General features: G+C 39.5%; 2 protein-coding genes across 2 annotated transcripts in view; both read left to right on the forward strand.

Annotated features, from left to right (window-relative positions):
* Positions 1-11494, forward strand: LOC130248351 (hyaluronidase PH-20-like). The gene is made up of 4 exons (XM_056482060.1): positions 1-969; positions 2451-2540; positions 4331-5003; positions 11124-11494. The coding sequence occupies exons 1-4, from the start codon at positions 1-3 to the stop codon at positions 11492-11494; spliced, it is 2103 nt and encodes a 700-aa protein (XP_056338035.1).
* Positions 11453-21478, forward strand: part of LOC130248312 (ADP-ribosylation factor-like protein 8B) — a 19522-nt gene continuing 9496 nt past the window's right edge. The window contains exons 1-2 of the mRNA XM_056481984.1: positions 11453-11802; positions 16153-16233. Of these exons, the coding sequence (XP_056337959.1) occupies positions 11614-11802; positions 16153-16233 (270 nt within the window). The 5' untranslated portion in view covers positions 11453-11613. The remainder of the gene's footprint in view (positions 11803-16152; positions 16234-21478) is intronic.

Consider the following 21478-nt stretch of genomic DNA (forward strand, 5'->3'; position numbering starts at 1 on the left):
ATGGAAACTGTAAGACAAAGGCAAAGTTTTGGCATCTGTGTTACCTGTACGTATCCTGTAGCACCTGGTGTGGTGTTTGCCACTCTCCTAATTTCTTGCTGCTCATCTCTGAACATAAGAGCTCGTCCACTTGTTTCTAATTCACCTTTCCTTCCTATCTGGAATGCTCCTACAGAACTTTGTACTGAAAGGACTGGAGTGCAGCTGGACATGAATTTTTTTCCTCTAATTGGGAGCACACTAAAGACATCCATTGGGCAAAACATCACTCTCTTCTATCCAGACAGGCTTGGCTACTACCCTTACAAAAATGAAATCACAGGAGAGGCATTCAATGGAGGACTCCCTCAACTGTCGCTGCTGGAGAATCATTTAAAAAAAGCCAAGGAGGACATCCAATTCTACATTCCTTCAGATGAACAGCTTGGATTGGCTGTCATTGACTGGGAAAACTGGAGACCTGTGTGGATAAGGAACTGGGGATCAAAAGATATTTATAGACAGGAATCCACTGAGCTAGTTCAGCAGAGAGATCTCAGTCTATCAGAAGCCGAAGCCAGAAATATAGCTAAACTGGAATTTGAATTTGCAGCAAAATCATTTATGTTGGAAACTTTGAAGCTGGGCATAGAAATGAAACCAAATCGTCTGTGGGGATATTACCTTTATCCAGACTGTTATAACTATGATTACAAACAAAACCCACACAATTATACAGGAAGCTGTTTAGATATTGAAATAGAAAGAAATAATGAGCTTAACTGGTTGTGGGAGAAAAGCACAGCACTTTATCCATCTATCTATCTAGAGACAGCCTTAAAATCTTCCAGAAATGCTCAACTCTTTGTTCGTAACAGAGTTCAAGAAGCCATTAGAACTTCCTATGTCTCTAACTCTAGTCATCCCCTTCCAGTTTTTGTATATACACGTCCAGTATTCACAGATGTCTATGAGGAATATCTCTCTGAGGTGAGTGAAGCTAGACCTTAAATAGTTCAAATTTATATGGCAAGAAATTACCAGGAGGCACTTATTAGCAAATATACTAACTTGCATCAGAAAGAAGTGTGCAATTTTTTCTAAAGGTTTAAATTAATCCGTCAAAGAAATTTGACCACATGGAACATGAAGAGGTCTATTTTCAAACCTTTCTCATTATGTTTATCAAATAGTATTTTATTCTCTGAGTTGTCCTCACATGTAACAAAATAGTACAAAACTAGAAAACATATTTAGCACAATTAGTCAGTGGAAAGAAATACAAGTAAAGTCTTCCAAAGAGAATTAGCAATACTGCTCTCACCTACTCCCTGCTATTTAGGTTATAAGAAAAAAAATAAAGTAAAAGAAGTCCTTATTTCCTTAAAAAGAGTTTAAAGCTAGTGAGAAAATTCTGTCCTTAGCTGTACTCAAGCAGCTTTTAAAATGGTATTTCAGCATGTCATGGGTTAGTTAAGGTTAGGCTCTGATTAAAATCCAATCATCTTACTGGCTATACTTTTCCCTTCACATTTTTATAGACACCCACCCTATCAGAGATACCACCACTCTGGGGAATCTCTTGGTATTCCAGCCCATGAGGAAGGGGAAGTTAGAGTCCAGGGGATGGCATTCTCTCTGGTGTCCTCCAGCATTCTGGACAGAGAATTAGCAAGTGTTGTCCCCAGCTCTGTGGATATTTTCTGGGAGCAAGGTGTGCTGTCAGGGGCCTCGCTGGGATCCCAATTAATAACTGAAATCCTATAATCTTTACATCAATTCTTTTTTTTAAATTTGTGTTGTGCCCTACAGTAACTTGCTTTTTTATAATCTTTTTCATTATCAAGAAATCTCTCCCATACCATATAGGCCTTAACATTTTGCTAGCATTGGGCTAATAGCTAACCTTAAAAGGAGAACTGAACAGAAACAAATTTCCCAAATCAATCTCTGTAAAAGACTGGAAACATTCTCTGGAAAGGGGAGATTCCTACTGTTGAAAGCTCTTTCTCTTGCTACTTTTCTAGTTTAGTACTTTCTGGTAACAGAAATTAAGTTTATAAAAAAAAAAAAAAAAGCTATGCTTTCCAGTATCTTTATCCCATAGCATTACTGAAGCCAGTTGCTACCAACTCTAGCAGCCAGGAGGCAATGCAGCAAAATAAGCCTTAATATGGTTGGGGGAGTACATGTCATAAGCCTAAGCAGCGGTTCAGTTTTACAGCCTTGTTTTTCTAACCAGATGACATATATAAATTGGATATTGTTGGCAACATTTTCTGCTATCACCTGTGCAATCCAATTCCAGGATAAAATTGTGCAGTTGAGAGCAGGACGTGCATTGTGTATCATTGCTTGCTGTCTTCAAAGTAGTTATTTTGGATATGTCATTTACTATATGCTTTTTTTTCATTTGCCCTTATGTTACAGGTTACTTACATTTGTATGATACTTTGCATATTTTCTTTTAGGATGACCTGGTAAATACCATTGGAGAATCTGCTGCACTGGGTGCTTCTGGAATTGTGATCTGGGGTGATATGAATTTAACACAAAATAAGGTATGCTATATTAATTATTATATGAAATTTTTAAGGAGAAATTAAGTGAAAAGGATGTAAAGCATTACATCGTATCTTCTGCTTTTAAAATGATGACTCCATATTGCCAGTGTTTTTTTGTAGTCAAAACCCAAACACATCTGAGGCTTATTAAGGTCATCTTTGACTACACAAAACAAGAGTTCAGTCTTTCAGTGTGTTAGTACTGTTGACTCTGGGTAGCTGGACAAGTTACTATAACTGTAGGCAAGTTGGCAGTTGTTTAATTAGTATAAGAAACAATTTCTATATCTTCATTTCATTTTAGTTATGAGGTAAAGAAAAAATTACCTGGGCTTGCCCCAAACAATTTTTGAAAGACCCTTTTACTTTTTGGCGTGGTGAACTTGGCCACAACATTTCAAGCATTAGGAGAAATCAGTCTGCAAAAGCTCAACTCTAGTCCATTCCACGTGTTGTAAATACTACTTTAATTCATTTAATTGTATGAAACATCTGAGCCAGAAGAAAAAAATTCTAGTTTCTTTTAAAAAAGGGAAATACATAGTTCGAGAAACTGCTGCAAGGAAGTTCTCATAATTCTTTCCAGGTAGTTAATTCATAACCAGACAAGTTAGATTTAACAAAATATTTTATGGGAAGACTCTTGTGAAGTCTTCTGAGTGCAAAGAACCAAAATGTTTCATCCCTGCCAGACCTCCTGTCACAAAAAGCACGGCTAAAAATGCCTCCACAGCTCTGTAAGGTTGTTATTCCCCAAAGCCACCCACTTTGACTTTTTTTGTATGTATCTGCCTTTGAGAAAGGATATCAGTTGCACCTGGAACTTTCCGGCCCATTATCTCAATATCAGAACATTGATGAGCAGCAACTTTTATTGTCTGAATTTTGAGATTCCTGTGAGAAAAAAGAACTCTCCACAGCCCAGTCAGACTATGTATTTGTGCACTAATTAAACCTGATTTTTATAGCTCTCACAGTCACAAGTGTTTCAGCCATGAAATATTACTGAAAGCTTCACTTTGCATCAACCAAAATTTCTTGGAAGTATTTTTATATATACCTAAAAGAAAATCAAAAAAACCTACATACATCTTAGATTCACCAAAGTGATCTCCATGGGTATAAATATTAGGTGCATCTACATGTGGTATAGGGCAAGTGCCTATAATGTCAGAAACAAGGAAAGAGTTCCCAAACCTTTTGGTGGTTTAACTGTGCCAACAACATATACTAATTTCATGATCAGTTGGAATGATCAATTATCTTATCATACCTTAAATTTGATCATCCAACCAAATTTTCATTTAAAAATGCCATGAAAGCTCCCTACCCTGCAGCCAAGCTTTTGAGGTCAAGGGAAAGCTAAAAAGTCTCACAGAGATTACTTGATAGAAAAAATATTTGTTTAGGCTGAAGAAGTGAGGTTTTTTTTACCAGATCCATTCAAACTATTTAAGACTTAAAAAGGGACTTCAATTCTTCATGAAACTTCTTTACCTGCATCTGATTCAAAAAGCAGCATGAAATATAGAGATAAAATGAAAGCGTAAGGACAATTGCTTTCTAATCTAACTGCTTTTTGTAACATCTCCAGCAATTACATAACATAAATTTGTTGTGATCCTTAAATTTTACAACAGCTTCTTAGATAGCTTCCAACAAGTTATACCTATCATCAAATCCTTAGGGGAAACACTTCTAGATATATACTGTGGTACTGCTATTAAAATGACAGCATTTTAATTGTTTCCATACTAAACTGTGGAGGTATAATGCTCTTTTCACAGAACACCTGTAGGACTCTGGACAACTACCTTAGGAGGACTTTGACCCCATACCTCATCAACGTCACAATGGCAGCCAGAATATGTAGCCAAGTGCTATGCCAAGACTCTGGTGCTTGTGCACGGAAAAAATGGAATTCCAGTGACTATCTTCACTTGAACCCTGAGAATATTGCAATTCAAATGACAAAGGATGGAAAATACACTTTACAAGGGCAACCATCGTATAAGGATCTGCAAACATTCATAGAAAAATTTGATTGCCATTGTTATGCAGGCCAGAGCTGTGAACCTACAGCTGATATAAATGACATCCATTATGTCCATGCTTGCATTTCAGAAGATATTTGCATTCAGATATCCTCAAATTCACTTTCTAACATAGAAGCCTCTGAAGAAAAGATCCTGTCTAACAGAACTGAATTTTCATTTACCTCTGAGAGTAAGGTGACATTATCTACACATTCTGAAATAGAAGATTTCCAATCTAGCTTTGGAAATAATACATTTAATACAACAACTGCAGAATACAACATTGTTTCAGCTGCCAGTAGCTATGATTTAGAAGAAAATGAGACTCGTACTTTCAGTAGTTCTTCATCATATAAGATAAGGATGTTTAATCTGTTTCACTTAATTCTACTTTTGAGAACCTTAATACAAGTGACCCATGAAAGTGAGAATATCCTTTTCCCTGACTATATTTGAAATTCTAAAGGTTTTATTTACAAAACAAACAAACAAAATAATTCCTGAATTATCTGTATCAGGTAACCTTTTCTAATCCATAGGTGCCACTTCAGCTTGAATGTATTTCTTCAGTTTAGTTCTATAAACTAATATTTGTGCCAAAGATATATTGGTCTATATATACTGACTATGCCATATGAGAGGATAATCCAGAATAAGAAACATTTTTTACAGTTTACATTTTTAACTGTTATATTTGAGAAAAGTAACTGTTGACAATGTTCTTTTGTGTACTTCAAGTTAAAACAGTAAAATATATAATATATAAAATAAGTCATCAGGTTTGATGCTCTATGCAAGAATTAATATCATTCCATATGAATGGAATTAGCTCTTAAAAATATTTGGCTTAACTTTAGATCTGTGGAACTTTGCAGCATAAATTTTATCTGATTAATGTAATGTTCCTCCAACTTTCACAAAACCTTCAGGGATACTGTAGTTATTTTTTTTTAAATTAAATATATTTGTAACTCTTCGAAAGGTTCTAATTTCAGTGTAAGTGTTAACTTTGAATATTACAGCTTCATTATTTAAAATTTGAGCTGTAGCAGTTTATCCTTTCTTCTCACAAACCCTCCCCCTTATTTCAGACGTCCCTTTCTTGGTTTCCACTTGTTTTGTCTTGCCAATATTCACAACTCATCTGCTCTGCCTGTGCATTCCCTGCTAGCACAGGCTGCCAGTCCTAGTTTATCCACCCAGCCATCCCTAGGAACTGGATAAGGCTGTATGTGCCACTTGGATAAAAGTCTGTGCCTGGGACTGTATGCCTCATTATTTCCTGAAGAGTCTCTTGTGAAAACCAGTTTGCTGCTTAGGAAAACCCAGCAGTGGTGGCAGAAAAATAAGCATCACTGGGGACCTGGGACAATCTCAGGACCACCTTTCTGATTCAGTTTGCTGACAGAAATGGAAGTACTTGCTTAATACTATTCCATTGCCAAAAGCAGTGTGAAAGTAGCAGAGATATGGCAGAAGAAAACTACTCCCATATCAGGAGTACATATCAGGAGTCTAGTTATGATTAACATATAGTCAGTTTAAGCATTTAGAAGCAATTAACTGAGTTTATTTGATAGAATAACCTTTTCAAATTATTATGTCAGATGCTTAATAGACAGTTGGCCTTCTGATGGGTGAAGAGTGGCTGCTGGCATTGATACATTAAAAACCACCCTAGAGCCAGACATGATCTGCATAAATAATTCACCACCTCCCACAGATACAGCTTGCTGCACTAATGAAAATAACCAGGACCTCAGTATAGTGGCCATTTACTTATATAAAGTTAATTCATTAATCTAGCAGAAAACATGTATTATATCCATTTTCTTTGAATTTTCAGGTTGTTGGTCATAACAGAGATGCAGAAAAATAGATGAAGCCTTTAGACTTAACATGGAGAAATAATGTTTTATGGCTTTTGAACAGCAAGTTATCAAGAGGAAATGACAATTTTCTCATCCCAGTTACAGTGATAAGTCCACGAGTCAAAGCTGTTTCTGCTGTTAATATTCCAAATGGAATCATCAATAAAAAATATATATGTAGCACATTGTTTAGGACAAAAGAATCCATCTGGTATTGATCATCTGTGTAAAAACATGCTTTTTTCCACTGCAGCTTTGATATTGGTTATTTCATCTTGGGTAAAGAAAAGACATGGTATAATAACTCCTGTGCCTGAACTCCCTTCATGCTGCATTTGTGGTAACTATCAAATGGTTTCTAAAAACTGGAAACATCACTGGTAATGCCTTAGCAAAACTTGTATGACTTATATGAAATTCTGTTTTTTTCACAATGCTTTGACATGGCTAAACTGAAAGATACTGGATCTGTAGCACTTGGTGGTCAGAAAGCTTGCAGGTTCACAAAATCTGAAAGTCTTGCCATGAACACTTTTGACTATCAGCCAGGTGATAGCAAGCAGAACATTTGTGATGATTTAAGCAAGAAATCACCAAAAAAGGAGGAATGAGAAGATTAAATCACAGAAGAGTTGAAACAGAGCACCCAGGACCTCCATGGATGCAGAGGAAGTGAACTGCACAAGTGAAAGAATGAAGCAGTGGGGAATGTGGACAGACCAGTCTTCCCATTCAGCATTTTTATCTACCTGTTACTTAATATTGACAACCTCTCCCCAAGGCTCACTGTAAAGAGAAAGGAACACACCAACTGATATGTTAGACCCATTCATCCAACGCCATCTCTTTTTTCTATTCTTGAGAACAGCCAGGACCAGAAAAGTAAAAGGAAGATGAGAGGAAAACAGTCTTCTGAAATAAACTGTGCCTTCTTAACCTGCATGTTAGGTAGCTATCTACTTTGTGCTCTGATGTACAATGCTTTGCCAACCACCTTTCAAATGTTCATTCAGGACTATTTATGTTACCTATGTGTATCTGCAATTCATGCTTTAAATCCCACAGACTTCAGGATTTAGGTCTGTTACGTGTTAAATTACAGTATTTTCCAAATACATTACCTTTCTCTGTGTTATATTTGTCTTATCTATATTCTATGATAAAGAGTCACCATGGAGTCAATGAGCCCCATGGAGTAAAAGGAAAAAGGAAGGAAAGGGGTGCTATGCCTTGCATTGCTGATGTCTATCATATGTTCAAAGCCAAATTTATTTTGTCCCAAAGTGGACCCCTTTCCAAAGAGATTTTCTTCCATTCAATGTATGGCCTATAATCATCAGTCTTACAGTTTTCATTTCTTCCATTCTTGTAATTTTGAAAAGATTAAATGGTAGAGGAACAGTTCATTTTGATTGCCATTCATTATTTTGTATTTCTCCTTTCCAGAGAGCCCTCAGGCTGGCAATACGTAGAGACAGGGAAATGCTAAAGTGGGTTTGATGAAAGGGTCTGTTTAAGTGAGAGCTGTTAAATACCCTCCTTCGATGTTTTGACATTATGCTAAAATTTTAATTGAAATTCTGCTCCTCTATCAGAATAATCTGGATCTAGTTTATTGAGTTGCTTATTCTGGGACTAACAGAGATATTCTACTTCAAAGAAAGATGGAAATTGGCACTTAAAGAATATGAACAGAATAAAAACACAGTCTAGTCCTCACCTTAAAGGGTTTTTTTTGGTAAAAATAACAACATGGAGAGATGTTTTGAGAGGCCAGTAAAATCACTTTGTAGACAGCCTGGGATGTGACTAGAATCCCAAAGAATTCAGCAAAATTTGCTTTATTTCCTGCATCACACTAGGATACCCTGCTGTAAATATATATATCAGCAAAGAATTGTAAGCAATATTCTAGACAATTTCCAGGCAGATTAGATTTCTACATATACCTATCCATCACTTTTCAGTACAAACAACAAGACAGCAGAGACAGTTACATAATTTTAAAACACATTCCATTATGAGCACTGATGACCTTTTTAAGATGACAACTAAATTCCATCCTTTAAGCATACACACCTAAAACTTAGTTGAAAGATTTTTTTCACACTGTGCTTTTGCCAGCTCTTTTGCACTGGCAGACTGTAACAAAATTAGGGCCTGAGACTTCAAGCTGGAGTAATGAGTTTCATTTCAAGAAATAACATTGATACAAAAAAAAAGTTTATTGCGTGTCTTAAAAAAATTACTGCTTTATTTAATGATTTTATCTTTAGGAAAGACTTTTTTCTTGCTTGTTCTTATAATTTTTTTTCTTCTGTGCTACCAAAAACTATTGTATAGAAGGCTAGAAACATTCAAAAAGCTTACTAGTCTAACTTCATCCCCTATCACTTCTAAATGATTCCTAATCCCATTATGTGGCAATCCCAGATCTCCCTGCCTGTTTTTCTGGAAGTACTTCATTGAATATTAACATTGCTTCACAATATTTTTCATGATGATGATGATGATGATGATGTAAATATGCTGTACTCAAGATTATTTCTAAGCTTTTGTGTATACCAGTCAAGGATCAGGGTCTTTACGGAATAGTTCTTTCACGCAGCTGTTCCATAACTCTTGCAGCTACTCTTCTCTTCACTGCCACTGCCACTCAGGACTGCAAAAGCTTCCCACATTTCTTGTCCCCTTGTTACATATAAGAAAGTAAAGAGCAAGAAGGTAAGGGGCACTTACCAACATTAACATCCTTAAGGGAATAACTTGATTTAATTATGCTCACTAATGTGTTACCACCATCATAGTATATTGATTATAAGCTCTCCTTGGTCAGTAGTAATTAGATGACATTTTTCAGTTTATGCTTGTGTAAGTCTTAGTTTATAGCTGAAAACCTATTTTATGAGTAATCAGACACAGACAGCATGAAAATTGGTGTGGATCATTTCTTTAAATATTCAACTGACATTTTGGCTCTGTGCACACAATTCCAGAAGGTGGTGTTTAGCACCACATATATATGTGGGCTCTATGCAGTCACCTGTCCCTGCCTTTGTTTTCATATCAGGAAATATATTTACTCAACAGAACTCTTCAAGATCCTGCAGAAGAAATATACCATATGTTGGCAGTCTCATGGACCACACTGCTCCCTCAGGCTACCAGCAGGTTGAGACAAGACGACAGCTTGCCTGTGTCAAGTGATGATTTCCTGAGGCAGGGACAAAACAACCACGCATTTAAAGGGAGGCTAAGGGAACCCTGCAGTCCCACAACGATAACATGGTTAATGTCACAACAGAGCACAGAGTACCTTATTGCTGGAGTAGCCAGTAATTAAGGGCAGGGGACTAATAACAGCCTTAGGCTGCCTGTAAATCCTCTGCACTATTTCGGCATGAACTGCATATACTGAATTTAGGTATTCAAACCACAGAATTTTTGAGTTAAAAACCTTAATCTTTAACAGTCCTTACAGAAATCCTTCTTCACCTTTTCCCTCACCAGAGCTGACAGGAATTTAGGGCACATATTAGAGCCCCTAGGGCTGCAGCCAGCAGAGGGCACAGATGACACATGCAGACACTGCTGGGTACCTCATTGAAAAGTTCAGCATGCTCTTTCTGTTCCATTCAGCAATGCAGCTGCTTGACTCTGGCCTACAAACAGAAAAGATAACTAGTCACTCCCTAATGTAGTGCCTCACTAGCAGAAATGACTGATTCTACAGGTTTATTTCCCTGAACATCTGGTATATCAGGACAAACCAAATACACCAGTGAGGCATTACCTCTTCTCATTCCCTCTTCTCTGTAGATTTCATTCAGCTGAAAGTTTCTTCTCCTTGAGATCTGCCCAGGGAGGTGGCTGAATCACCATCCCTGGAAGCGTTCAAGAAACAACTAAATGTGGCACTCAGGTCTAGTTTACAAGGTGGTGATCACTCAAAGCTTGGACTCGATGGTCTTGTATGTCTTTTCGAATCATAATGATTCTACGATTTTCAGCTGCCACTAAATGCATGCTTAAAACACAGATAATGTGATCAAATCTCTTCGGTAGTGCTCCAAACTACAAATGAGTCTCAAATACCTTGTTTCTCCCCAAATGTTAAAGATCTGAATATGTAGTGTCAGTTCAAGTTATTTGGCTGACCATGTGTTTATTGCATCCTCTCCTGGTTTATTGTCACCTGAAATGTAAGACACACTTTTATAAACCTTTATTAATATCCCACATCAACCAATACCACCAGCACAGTAACCTTCCCAGAGCATCAAATTTCAGTTGCAAGTTCTGAGACTGGCAGATGGGTCCAGGAGAAGCGTTAGCCCTGTGTTTACAGGTAAAACAAGCCTTTCTCTAATGCTCTGTGGCAAGACTGTATGCTGAGTGTCGCTGATTCAGTGAAGAAAGAAGATTCCTGAAGATCATCATTGATCACAACACAAAACCACCATCACAAGGATCTCTTGAGGCAAGGAGTTATACTACGGGTGATTTTACAAAAATTATCGCAGGAGAAAACAAAAACATGATAAGCCCTAGATCTGGAAGCCTGTCACTACACAATGAAGAATTCAAGCAGAGTTTCCTCGGAACAGTGGAGGTCCTAGCCTAGGGGTGTGAGAACTGCCATCACTAGATGTGATGAACCCACAAAACCGAAGCACTCAAGCAGCCCAAGCAGCACACCGACTCTCTGAGGCAGCGCAGCCAGTGCTGGGGGCAGGATGCTGCACAGCCCGCCCACGGCAGCAGCTCTGTGCCGCCCCATTCCACAGCCCGGCACCAGCTGCTCCCGTACAGCATCCCCGCGGTGTCCGGAGCGGCTGCACCTCCCGCTGGGCGCTCAGGGCCGCGGCTCCCCGGCCAGCGCCGGCCCTCGCAGGGCGCTGCCGCCGCTCCCCGTCCGCCCATCCCGGCCCATCCCGGCCCGGCCCGGCCCAGTCCATCCAGGCCCAGCACAGCCCGGCCCGGCCCGGCCCCTCCCGTCTGCAGCGAGCGGCGGCGGGCGAAGGGCGGCGGCGCCGTCACGTGAGGCGCTGCCTGGGCTCGGCTCCGCGCAGCTCCGCCGCCGCCAGCCCGGCCCGAGCCCCGCCGCCGCCGCCTCGCCTCAGCTCGCCTCGCCTCAGCTCGCCTCGGCTCCCCGGCGCTCCCATGCCCAGCAGCGAAGCGGTGCCGCTGGGGCTGGGCGCCTGCCGCAGGTCGGGGGCGCTGGGCGGGATGCTGTCGCTGGTGGCGCGGCTGCTGGAGTGGCTGCGCTCGCTGTTCTGGAAGGAGGAGATGGAGCTGACGCTGGTGGGGCTGCAGTACTCGGGCAAGACCACGCTGCTGACCGTGCTGGCGGTACGCGGGCCGGGCCGCGGGGTGCGGCGGGCGCGGCCGCCGCGGGGCTGGAGGGGCCGCCCGGGGCCCGGCCCCGCCGCCTTCCCCGGCAACAAGTGCGGGCTGTGCTGCTGCGGCCGAGCCTCCGCTGCCGCGGGGGGATGCGGGGGGATGCGGGGAGAGAGGGAGCGAGGATGGGGGGCGGGCGGCAGAGAGCATGAGGCAGCTTTTGCACCGTTTGCAACCTCGAGAATTTCACAGCAGAAGGCTAAGGTGTGTGTGAAAGTGTTCTCAGAGGGAGGAAGATGTCTCCTGGCTGCAAAGTGTGCCCATCTTGGAGCAGGTTCAAGGGCTCTTGCCGTGGTTCAGGTTGGCTTTCCATGTTCAGTGTATTGCAGAACAGTGTATTGTGCATCCCGCAAGGCCACAAATTGCCCGTTGCTGAATTCTCCTCCCATCAGCTGCAGCAATACTAATGCCTCCCACAAACCCTCCCCGGCATTCAGGTCCGATTCCAGCATTCCATTCCTCCTCTGGTGATGGCCTTGCAGCCTCTCTTATGCTGACACCTACCATGACATTTTCTCTTCTGTCACCATGCTGAAATTCATCCCTCATTTTTGTTTGCTATGCCCTCCAAACTGCATTTGGGTCCAGCCCAAAGATTTTCTTTCCATCAGATTATGGAAATATATCACATTTACTTAGTACTGATCATGAAGCTTAGTGAAGCTTTTCTGCAAAGTAGTATCTCTTGTGAGGTGTATCTCAGCTTCAGGTGGTATGAGATGAAAATTTCTAGATATTCTTCAGTCCTTATTGTGAAAAGCTGGTAGATCATGAATCAAAACCAGACTGGGAGGTGTGTGGGTTAAAGTCAGAGAGATTGAGGAAATGAAGACCTGAGTATATGATACTTTTTACTTGCTTTTGTATATGATTGTGGATTAAGGGAAAAATAAGAGATTAGGCATTAGTGTGCACGAAGAAGTGGAGAGAGAGATAAGGAGAAAAAGGAATGGCAAGTGTCCAGTTAAAGTATGTTTTGGGTGACATCAGCAATTGGTGGAATATACCTGTAGCTGGTATTTTAGTTGGTTTGTCAGGCACTCAGGTGATCTTGCTGAGATAGGCCTTGATGCTTCTTGTGCCCATTGGAAGTGTTCATTTCCCAAGGGCAGGCCCTGCCGAGGAATGGGGAAAAGGCATGACAAATCACCTTGCTTCTTGGATTGTTTTCATGAACAGAGCAAAGAAGAGCACAGCAGTTCAGAGACCTCAGTAGTGTGTGATGGCAGACTTTGTGTAACTGTTTATCCACTCCCTTGTACTACTCCACCAATGGAATGGCATTGTAGGTGTTAGTCTTGATGTTATCTTCAACACCAGAGCACTCCTGTTAGTGCAGGTCTGATTTTCCCTGAAAATGTTATTTCTTAAGAGTATTCTACAAGGCATTCATGTTTTGTGACTGAGGGAGGGTCACACATTGCAGGTTTTGTAGATTTTGGATCTTCCAGTCTGGAGATGGCATGGCATGATAATCACTGAAGGGAAGTGGTTGGAGAATTTTGAAGAAGAATTAGGACAAGGCAGTGAATAATAGTTTACTCTTGAATACTGTTGATGTGGAAAGGGCAAACATTGGGAACTCTATGTATGTTTGTGAATACGTGGCTAGAGTGTGACGATGAAAATAGCTGTTGCAAAATAGTGGCTACTTAAAATGCAAACTGCAGTGGATCAAGAAAAAACGTTGGAAATCACACTTTTTTTCACTTTGCAAGAGCACTCAGAGATCCTATCGTGCTAAGACTGAATAAACACCCTTTGAGACAGTCTCTGCTCTCAAGAGTTTGAGCCATATTTAGTTGTTAGTTACCAATGGAAACCTTGGACAAAGTCACTGCTTTCTACTGTAGATGTGCATTGATGTAATGGAGTAGAATCTGGTCCATTGTTGATATGGTAGGGGGTAATGAAGGTGTGCATTATCAGTTCAATATTCAGAAACTTTTTGAGAACATTACAAACTTCTTCACATCAGTTATTTTTTGTTTGTGTCTGGAGGTAATCTGTTTTTTATTGAAATACGACCAGTTTTTTTCACACTTCTTAAATATTCATAAACATAGGCAGTTTGTCATGTAAGCAAGCACAGTAGTACAGACTTTTTACTTTATGGTGGTGAGGTGGTTACAACACTTAAAACACAGTAAACAGAGTTCTTGGACTAATGTAGGCAAATTATCCTATTCCTTTCTTTTCTTCACTATGTAAGAAAATAAAAAATTGTGGACATAATACCTCCTTTGTATCTGGTTCCATTCAACCAGAATTTTTAGAGGAAAAGATTAAAGACCAGTCATGAGGATGCTGATTTTTTACATTCTATCCCCAATACTAGAGGAGTTATGGTGGTTTGGTTTTTTATTTATTTTATTTTTGTTTTCCAGTTTAGCATATGCATATGATGTATAATTTGCTGACAAAAAGTAGAATTCTGACTTTCTAAAGCCTCCTGAGTTAAGTGTCTGGCATTCCTGTCCTTGAGTAAAGATGCTACATTTTCAGTTTTTATGTGTTCATATGTGTTTATATGTCAGTCCTTCACCAATATAGCTACTACATATTTTAACAAGTTTGTATAATTATAGAATTATTAAGAGTAGAAAAGAACTCCAAGATCATTAAATCCAACATTTGACTGAACACCACCGTGTCAGCTATGCCATAGGACAAAATGCCAGGTCCAGTCCATTCTTGAAGACTTCCAGGGATGATGACTCCACCATTTTCCTGGGCAGACCAGTACCCAACACACAGGAGGGTTTACTGGTTGGCTTTGTCTTACTACATCCAGTTAAAAACTTCTGACAGTGTAGACACTGCAGCTGCTTTTGCCTTCACTTTTTTCCCTACTGCTGTTGACAAGTTACTGAAGCTGAGAGGAAGAGGGAAAAAAGGACAAAAGATGGTAAAGATGTATAGCACATAATTTAGATTCCCGTACGTCAGGTTGAACAAGGAACTCATAAAAATTGTTTCTTGCCTGAAGGATCTGATTCCAGACTCCAAAATCTTGTGAGACAATCATGTAACTGTCAAAAGTTATGCAGCTTTTAAAGCCCCAGATTAAAGATTATTAACCTTACATTGTAAATTCAAACTGTAGGCAGTGTATTCTCACTCCATTACAAACAGGAAAGAGAAAAGTTTCAGAAGTTGTACAGATCCCAGAAATAGGTGTAGACTGAGAGACACATTGCTGTTCCAGTGCACCCTGAAGCTTTGATCCCCCATTTCTCAGATGAGAGGGAACTGATGGAACATGACTGCATCCTACCTTGTCCATATGCCCATATTTTCTTCCAAAAAAAGAAAGCTAACCCGGGGCACATGGGTTGATGAGGTAAATATGGGCAGATAGATATGGAAGGGCAGTGGCAGGCCCAGAAGGTACTGCTTTCCTTGCTGAATGACTGGAAAACCAGGATTGCTGTGTCTGTTGCAGAGAGCACCTGGACCTCTGTGAGGACATAACTTAAGTAACAAACTGCCTATCTTACTATACCATGTCCCAGGGACAAAATAGCTTGTTAATGATGCATTTCCAAAAGGAAGAGTGAATGATGCTCAGATCTGAGTTTTGTCTTTATCCTCAAAAGGTGTCTTCTGTAGTGGGTAGAAGTCTGTAAGATTCCAGTTGGTGTGATGAGAAATGTCTGTTATGAAAATATTTCTCTAAACCTGGAGGAGAAGAAGGCAGCATTTATGTTTGGGGTTTATGGTGCACTGAGTTAGTACCTTGTACTTTTCTATCTTAATGACATCCTCTTAGCTCTGCAGCAGGATTCTTCTGCTGTCACCTACACTGCAGAAACAAGTCTGCACATAGTACTCTCTGCATGGGTAGTCCTTCACTGTTTTTATATGTGAAGTTAAGATAGTGGTAACAGTAGTTAGAAACGACAGAAAAAGAATCATGGTGTAGTCAGTTTTATAATATTTTATCATATTGAGGGTATAGGACTAAGTGACCTTTGAAGGTTTCTTTTAACTCAAATCATCCTACAGTTATATATTTTGGCTGTAATGCCAAAGGATCAGATGAAGAATTATCTGAAGTCTCGTGGTTTCTGGGGTGATCTTTGTTGCTAAAGAGAATAAAAGATCATTTAAAGGGACTGAAATGAACAGTCTTCCTTGATGTGACAATGCAGTAATTGAAGTGCTGGCCAGTATTCTTGCTGAAAATTAATGTGATATTTTACAGCATTGTAAAATAAATTTTTTTATATTGCAAATTAGAACCTTTCTTGTGTGTATCAGCTGTTTTATAATAAATATAATTTTGGTTTTGTATTCTAGTCGGGGCAGTTCACAGAAGATATGATTCCTACAGTAGGCTTCAATATGAGAAAAATAACAAAAGGAAATGTTACCATAAAGGTAGGTGTGCATGTTTGAATCAATACAGAGGGAATAAGTAATAGAAAAAAAATTAATAATTTCAACTGGAAATATGAAAGACAGGAAATTTCTTAAAAGATTGTAGGGTCCCTTATCTAGCTCCAAAGTAACTTTTTTAACACAATAATTATACATTTCTCTGTTATATTAATCTGTTTTATTTCATTGTATTCCATGCCAGGCAGAAGCTTTCTTAGGAAGATCATAAAATGTGGAGATGCTGAGGTAGCTGAATTGACTCCTGGGGATTTATCTATCTTCTCTCTTCCCCTTCCCCTCTCCTCCCAACTCAAAGTGAAATCTGGAGTGACTTGACTTCTAACTTAGGTATCTCAGTGGAGAGTGTGGTTTGGCTCACGTTAGCTATGCTGAAGTAGAACATCTGCCTTAAGTCAGTTATCAGGGAACCATCATTTAGAGCTATAGAGACACATAGGCATCAAAGTAGAGATAAATCACTCTGGTGGCATTAAGACACTGTCTGTTGTTTATGAAGGGAGCCTGGTTGATTAGTCTAGATGAAGTTTACAACTTTTGGCTAGAAATAGTCAAGGGAATCTAGATTTTTGTCTTTACCTTGACTTTTCACTACTTTTCCATAATATGTAAGTCCTTTTTTTCCCCTCAGTTCTACAGATACCCTTCCTCAGATTTGGTATGACTCCTAAACCACGGATCACATTCCAGAGATGCCACAGTCAATAAAAAAGTTACTGCATTCATAAATAAGCCACAAGAATAGGAATTTCCTTTGTTTTTTTCTTTTGCAGAGAAGCAATGTGGCCATAATTGATAGAGAGAAAACATAGGCATAGTTGGAAGGTTGGTACCAATGCTGCTGCAGAATTGTCAGATGTAGAAGACAACAGAAAAGTTGTTGATGGTTCATTAAACTAGGCAAAAATCTTTCACTAGTTAGCAGTCATCAAAATAAAGTATTTTTTGAGCCAGGATAGTTCAAGAAAAAACTTATTAATAGTTTATAGCAGAGTTGTCTGAGCAAATGATGTTGCAAGATTAAGTTGTGCAGAGAGGGTATGGGTGAGTTTTTGTGGAACTCTTGTTTTACTCTTTGATCTCAAAAGTAATTTTATTTATAGTTGCTATAATAGAATTTTTAAGAATAAGGAGATAATGCTAGCATATTAGTATGTTTATTAGTTTCAAAAACGATTCTTGGTTTGTAAGCCAGTCTGCACAGGAAGATATCTTGACTCATTCTTACAGTCTCTGCTACAATAGCATTCAGTGAAAGTAAGGGGGTGTATGGGAATATGACTTCTGCACATAGATGCTTATTTCCTTAAAAGTCTGTCAGGATAAACTACTTGTATGTCACTATTCCTGTATCTAGGTTAAGATCTTACAGATTATTGCTAGATAAGGTTTCCAAAATTATTTTACTTTGAGAAAAATTACATCATCTGTTGATAAGTTGATGACTCAAGAATGATGAGGAGGTGCCTCTTGCTAGAATCCTTTTATGAGTGATTTGCAGTCCAGTAACAAGGATTCAGAATAAAATTTTCTTTAACCTTTTTATCCCAACAAAACAGGTAACCCTTCTCAGAAAAACGATGATATTCAACTGTCAGCTATTAAACCTCATGGATAAATTGTTATTTTACTAAGCCTGTGAAGTTCTTTAAACATAATCTGAATGCTCTTTATGCTAAGCAAAGACTTGACTTTGTGTCAAACCTATTTGAAACATTTCAGGGGACACTGCAAAACAGAATCAATTAAACTTACTACAAAATTGAGGCTGAGAAATCATCTGAGTCAAAATGTCATCACGTGAAAAATTTGCATTCTATGTATAAGATATATCACTTTTGGAAAAGTAAGTTGCAAACCCAGCAATAAGGTGATACTAATCCTTTATCAGTTTTTTGTTGTATTTTGGGGTAGTCCACTAAGAAGGAAGTACTATGCTGGTGCAGTATCACTGCCTGTTTTCTTTACTTCAGTTCCATGTGCAAATTCTGTACAATTCCAGAAGGTGGAAAGAACTGAAACACTGGGATTTTTTTCCTTTCTTCTGATTTTGCTGCATATTTCCATAAGCCAAAGATTTATTCTCATTTTTACTCTGTAATCTTAATATGTAAAAGCATGGTCACTGGCATGCATGTGTGTATGATATTTATCTGAACCACACTGAAAGAAAAACACCGATTTACACAAATGGAAATGTTTTGTAGGAAGATGCCAGTTTCAGATGTCCTTAAATTGAAGCTAAACCTGTTTAGAATGTCAGCTTTAACCACGATTGTCAAATTTTGACTTACCAATACGTTTAGTAACCTGTCATCTGTTATTTCCAAGAAGAGAAGGTAATAAAGGAAGGATTTTACCACATAGTATTTGAAATATAAGTGGGCAGCTTTGTAATTTGAGGTGGTGGTTGAAGTGTTGAAGTACAGGATGATTTCTAGCACTGAAATATTTTATGTACTACAACCTAGGGATCTGCTAGAGCTATTCTGTTTAAGTTCATTACACAACTGATGGCTATCTTTTTTTTTTTCACTGACAAAAATATCTGACTGAATGACTTTGAGACTTTAATTCTAAACAAGTTTTGCTGTTTGCTGAGTGATTTGGTTTTGATGGTTTTTCTGTTTTTTGCATCTGCTTAGTATTAGCAGTCCATTTGCTTTGGTGAGATTTACTGTTCAACGACCTAGACAGCAATTAATAAAATAACAAGCCAAGTTTCAAGAACCTCAGAAGATTTGAATTGTGAACTGCTGTTTAAAGTGATTGGGAATATCCAGATAAGCAGCTTTTGATTCTTGCAGTGATGGTCTTAGAGCAGTCTCAGTTAAAAGGAAGCATCACCACAGACATTTGGTGCATACCGATAATGCAACAGATTCATTGCTCTTGCTCTTGCATTTGTTTTTCTTAGAGTAGTGTGGCCAGGCAGATTCTGCACTTCCTGGCCCTTGTGGTCTGGAGGGAGTGGAGAGCAGGGACTGGAGCTGGCGATGGGCTGTGGTCACCCCAGCTGTCACCACTAGGTGCCGGTGTCCCTCCACCACACCCTGCACAGCCTGGCTGCGGGAGAGCAAAGCTGTGCTTCTTGCTGCTTGCATTGGGCTCTGATGTGGCAGAGAGGCAGGAGGAGGACACCAGCTCTGTGCATTCCTCTGCCAGCTTCCTTTGTTGCAGTACTCCTGCTCTGGACAGTAGTGTTTTCAGGCCTCTGCACTTCCTCATAGAAGCAGAATCCTCCTGCTTTGTAATTCTTCCTCTTACTGTTCAGGTTATCTTACCTGTCATATTTTCATTTCAAATGTCATGCAGTAATACAGGCCTGTGTGTGTACTCTGAGTGTAGCTTCAGAAGTGTTTTAGCACATACTGGCTGTTCTGTTTGACGTGGATCACTCTGAAGAAGCTGTGCCATGTCTGGCCTGATTTCAACTCAGAGTGGTTATTTCAATAATTTTTTTTTTTTTTTCTGGATGTCCCAGTGTTTTATGATAGTTATTCTGTAAGGAAGAACTGTACTGATGAATTCAGAAGGGCTGTGATCCACAGCAGGCAGCCCAGTTACTAGTGCTAAATCCCAGGGATGGTTTAGTGTGTTCATTAGTGACCTCGGTGGTGGGACAAGGTGGGACCTTCAACAAGTTTGCTGCTAGTACAAAACTGGGAAGAGTGGCTGGTGCAGCAAAGAGTTCTGCTGCCATCCAGAAGGACCCTGACAGGCTAGGGAAATGGACTGGCAGAACCTGTAGGAAGGGACTTTGCTTTTGTGTCCTGTTTAAAACTCACCTGTAGATCCTTCTAGTGTTGTATTTTGTGTCTCTGATAAAATGGCAAATAGCCCCTAGATCACTTAGAAATGCTCTCTCCCATTAAAATGCTTCTGTGCTTGTTGTCAGGAGTTGAAGATACTTCGTGAGCATTTTGTGTTGCAAGTCTATTTCCAGTTCTTCAGTGAAAATATTATTAAATTATGAACATTGAAATGCTTTTTTTTTAAGCTGATGTGATTAAAATGCCTAATGGTTTGTTTAAAAGTTGGACTTTTATCACCAGTGAGGAGGGAGAACAGAGTTCTTTAAAGGGCCAAGACTGATTTCAAAGAACATAGTGTTCTGAGAAATGTTGCCTGCAGAAAATGTAACCACGTTGCACATTTTTTGACTAAGAATAACTATGAAGACATTTCATATATATAGGACAATAAGTAGTCAGTATTCTAAAGTAGTAAGATATTCTAACTTCCATATTAAGTTATATGGCTGGTAGGTACTACAAGTTATACTGTATAAATTTGTATATACAGAGCAATTTAGTAAAAATATTAAGGTTATTAGGTTTTTTATTCTTCTGTTTATTAGGCAAAAAAGATGGATTTTTGGTTGAAGTTCCAGTCTAGAATAGGTGATTGTTTAGGATTTGTCCCTCTTGAGCTTAGCCAGGTGGTAAGTAACCCAGCCTGAGCCAGTTTCTGAACTTGCTGGGGAGCAGTGGGTGCTTTGCAAGAATGGTTCACCTGGTGGGTGAATTGGTTCAAAGTGGGCAAAACAGAATAATTTCCTGCTGTTGGTGCCCTCTGAGCACTTCAGTAGCCAAAGATAAATTTTGGTCACCTGGATTAAATGCCTGAATTTTAGGTGGTTGAAGTTGTCCTATGCTTTCTAGTAGCCTCCTATCATTACACACTGAGTTGGCTATGAATGCAATGACTTTTTGCTGTCTGTGAGCTCATTGGTCACATCTTAGGCTTGTCTGTGGACAGTGTGGTGGATGTTACTGATGCTGCTTTATTCTGCCCAAATACTCCTCTCTGCTTAACAAATTCCTCACCTATTTGCTTAGGTTAGGTTTTATGGCTGATACTTCCTGCATACTTCCAAGAAGATACATTTCCAAGTTCAAATATTTGTGGTGTTGGATTCATCTTGCAGGTTGAGATGTCTGCATGTAAACAGCTATGTGTCTGCACTGAGGCTTAAGTTCTTTTAAAAGTTAGGGGAGCTGTAGTCAGTACTGTCAAGCCTAGAGCATAATTCTGTCATCCTAAACAAGATGTTACATCTGATCAGCTGAAAGGCTGTCTAGACTTTGCTGACTACTGTGAGACTGAAAAAAGCTGTGTAACATGGCATGTAGAAAACACTTTTCCTGCAACTTTCTGATGAACCATCAAGCCTTCCCACAATATGAGCTAATTTGAAGAAACACAGCTAGAGTGTTAATGAACC

Source organism: Oenanthe melanoleuca, chromosome 1A (assembly GCF_029582105.1).
Source record: "Oenanthe melanoleuca isolate GR-GAL-2019-014 chromosome 1A, OMel1.0, whole genome shotgun sequence".
Classification (NCBI taxonomy): domain Eukaryota; kingdom Metazoa; phylum Chordata; class Aves; order Passeriformes; family Muscicapidae; genus Oenanthe; species Oenanthe melanoleuca.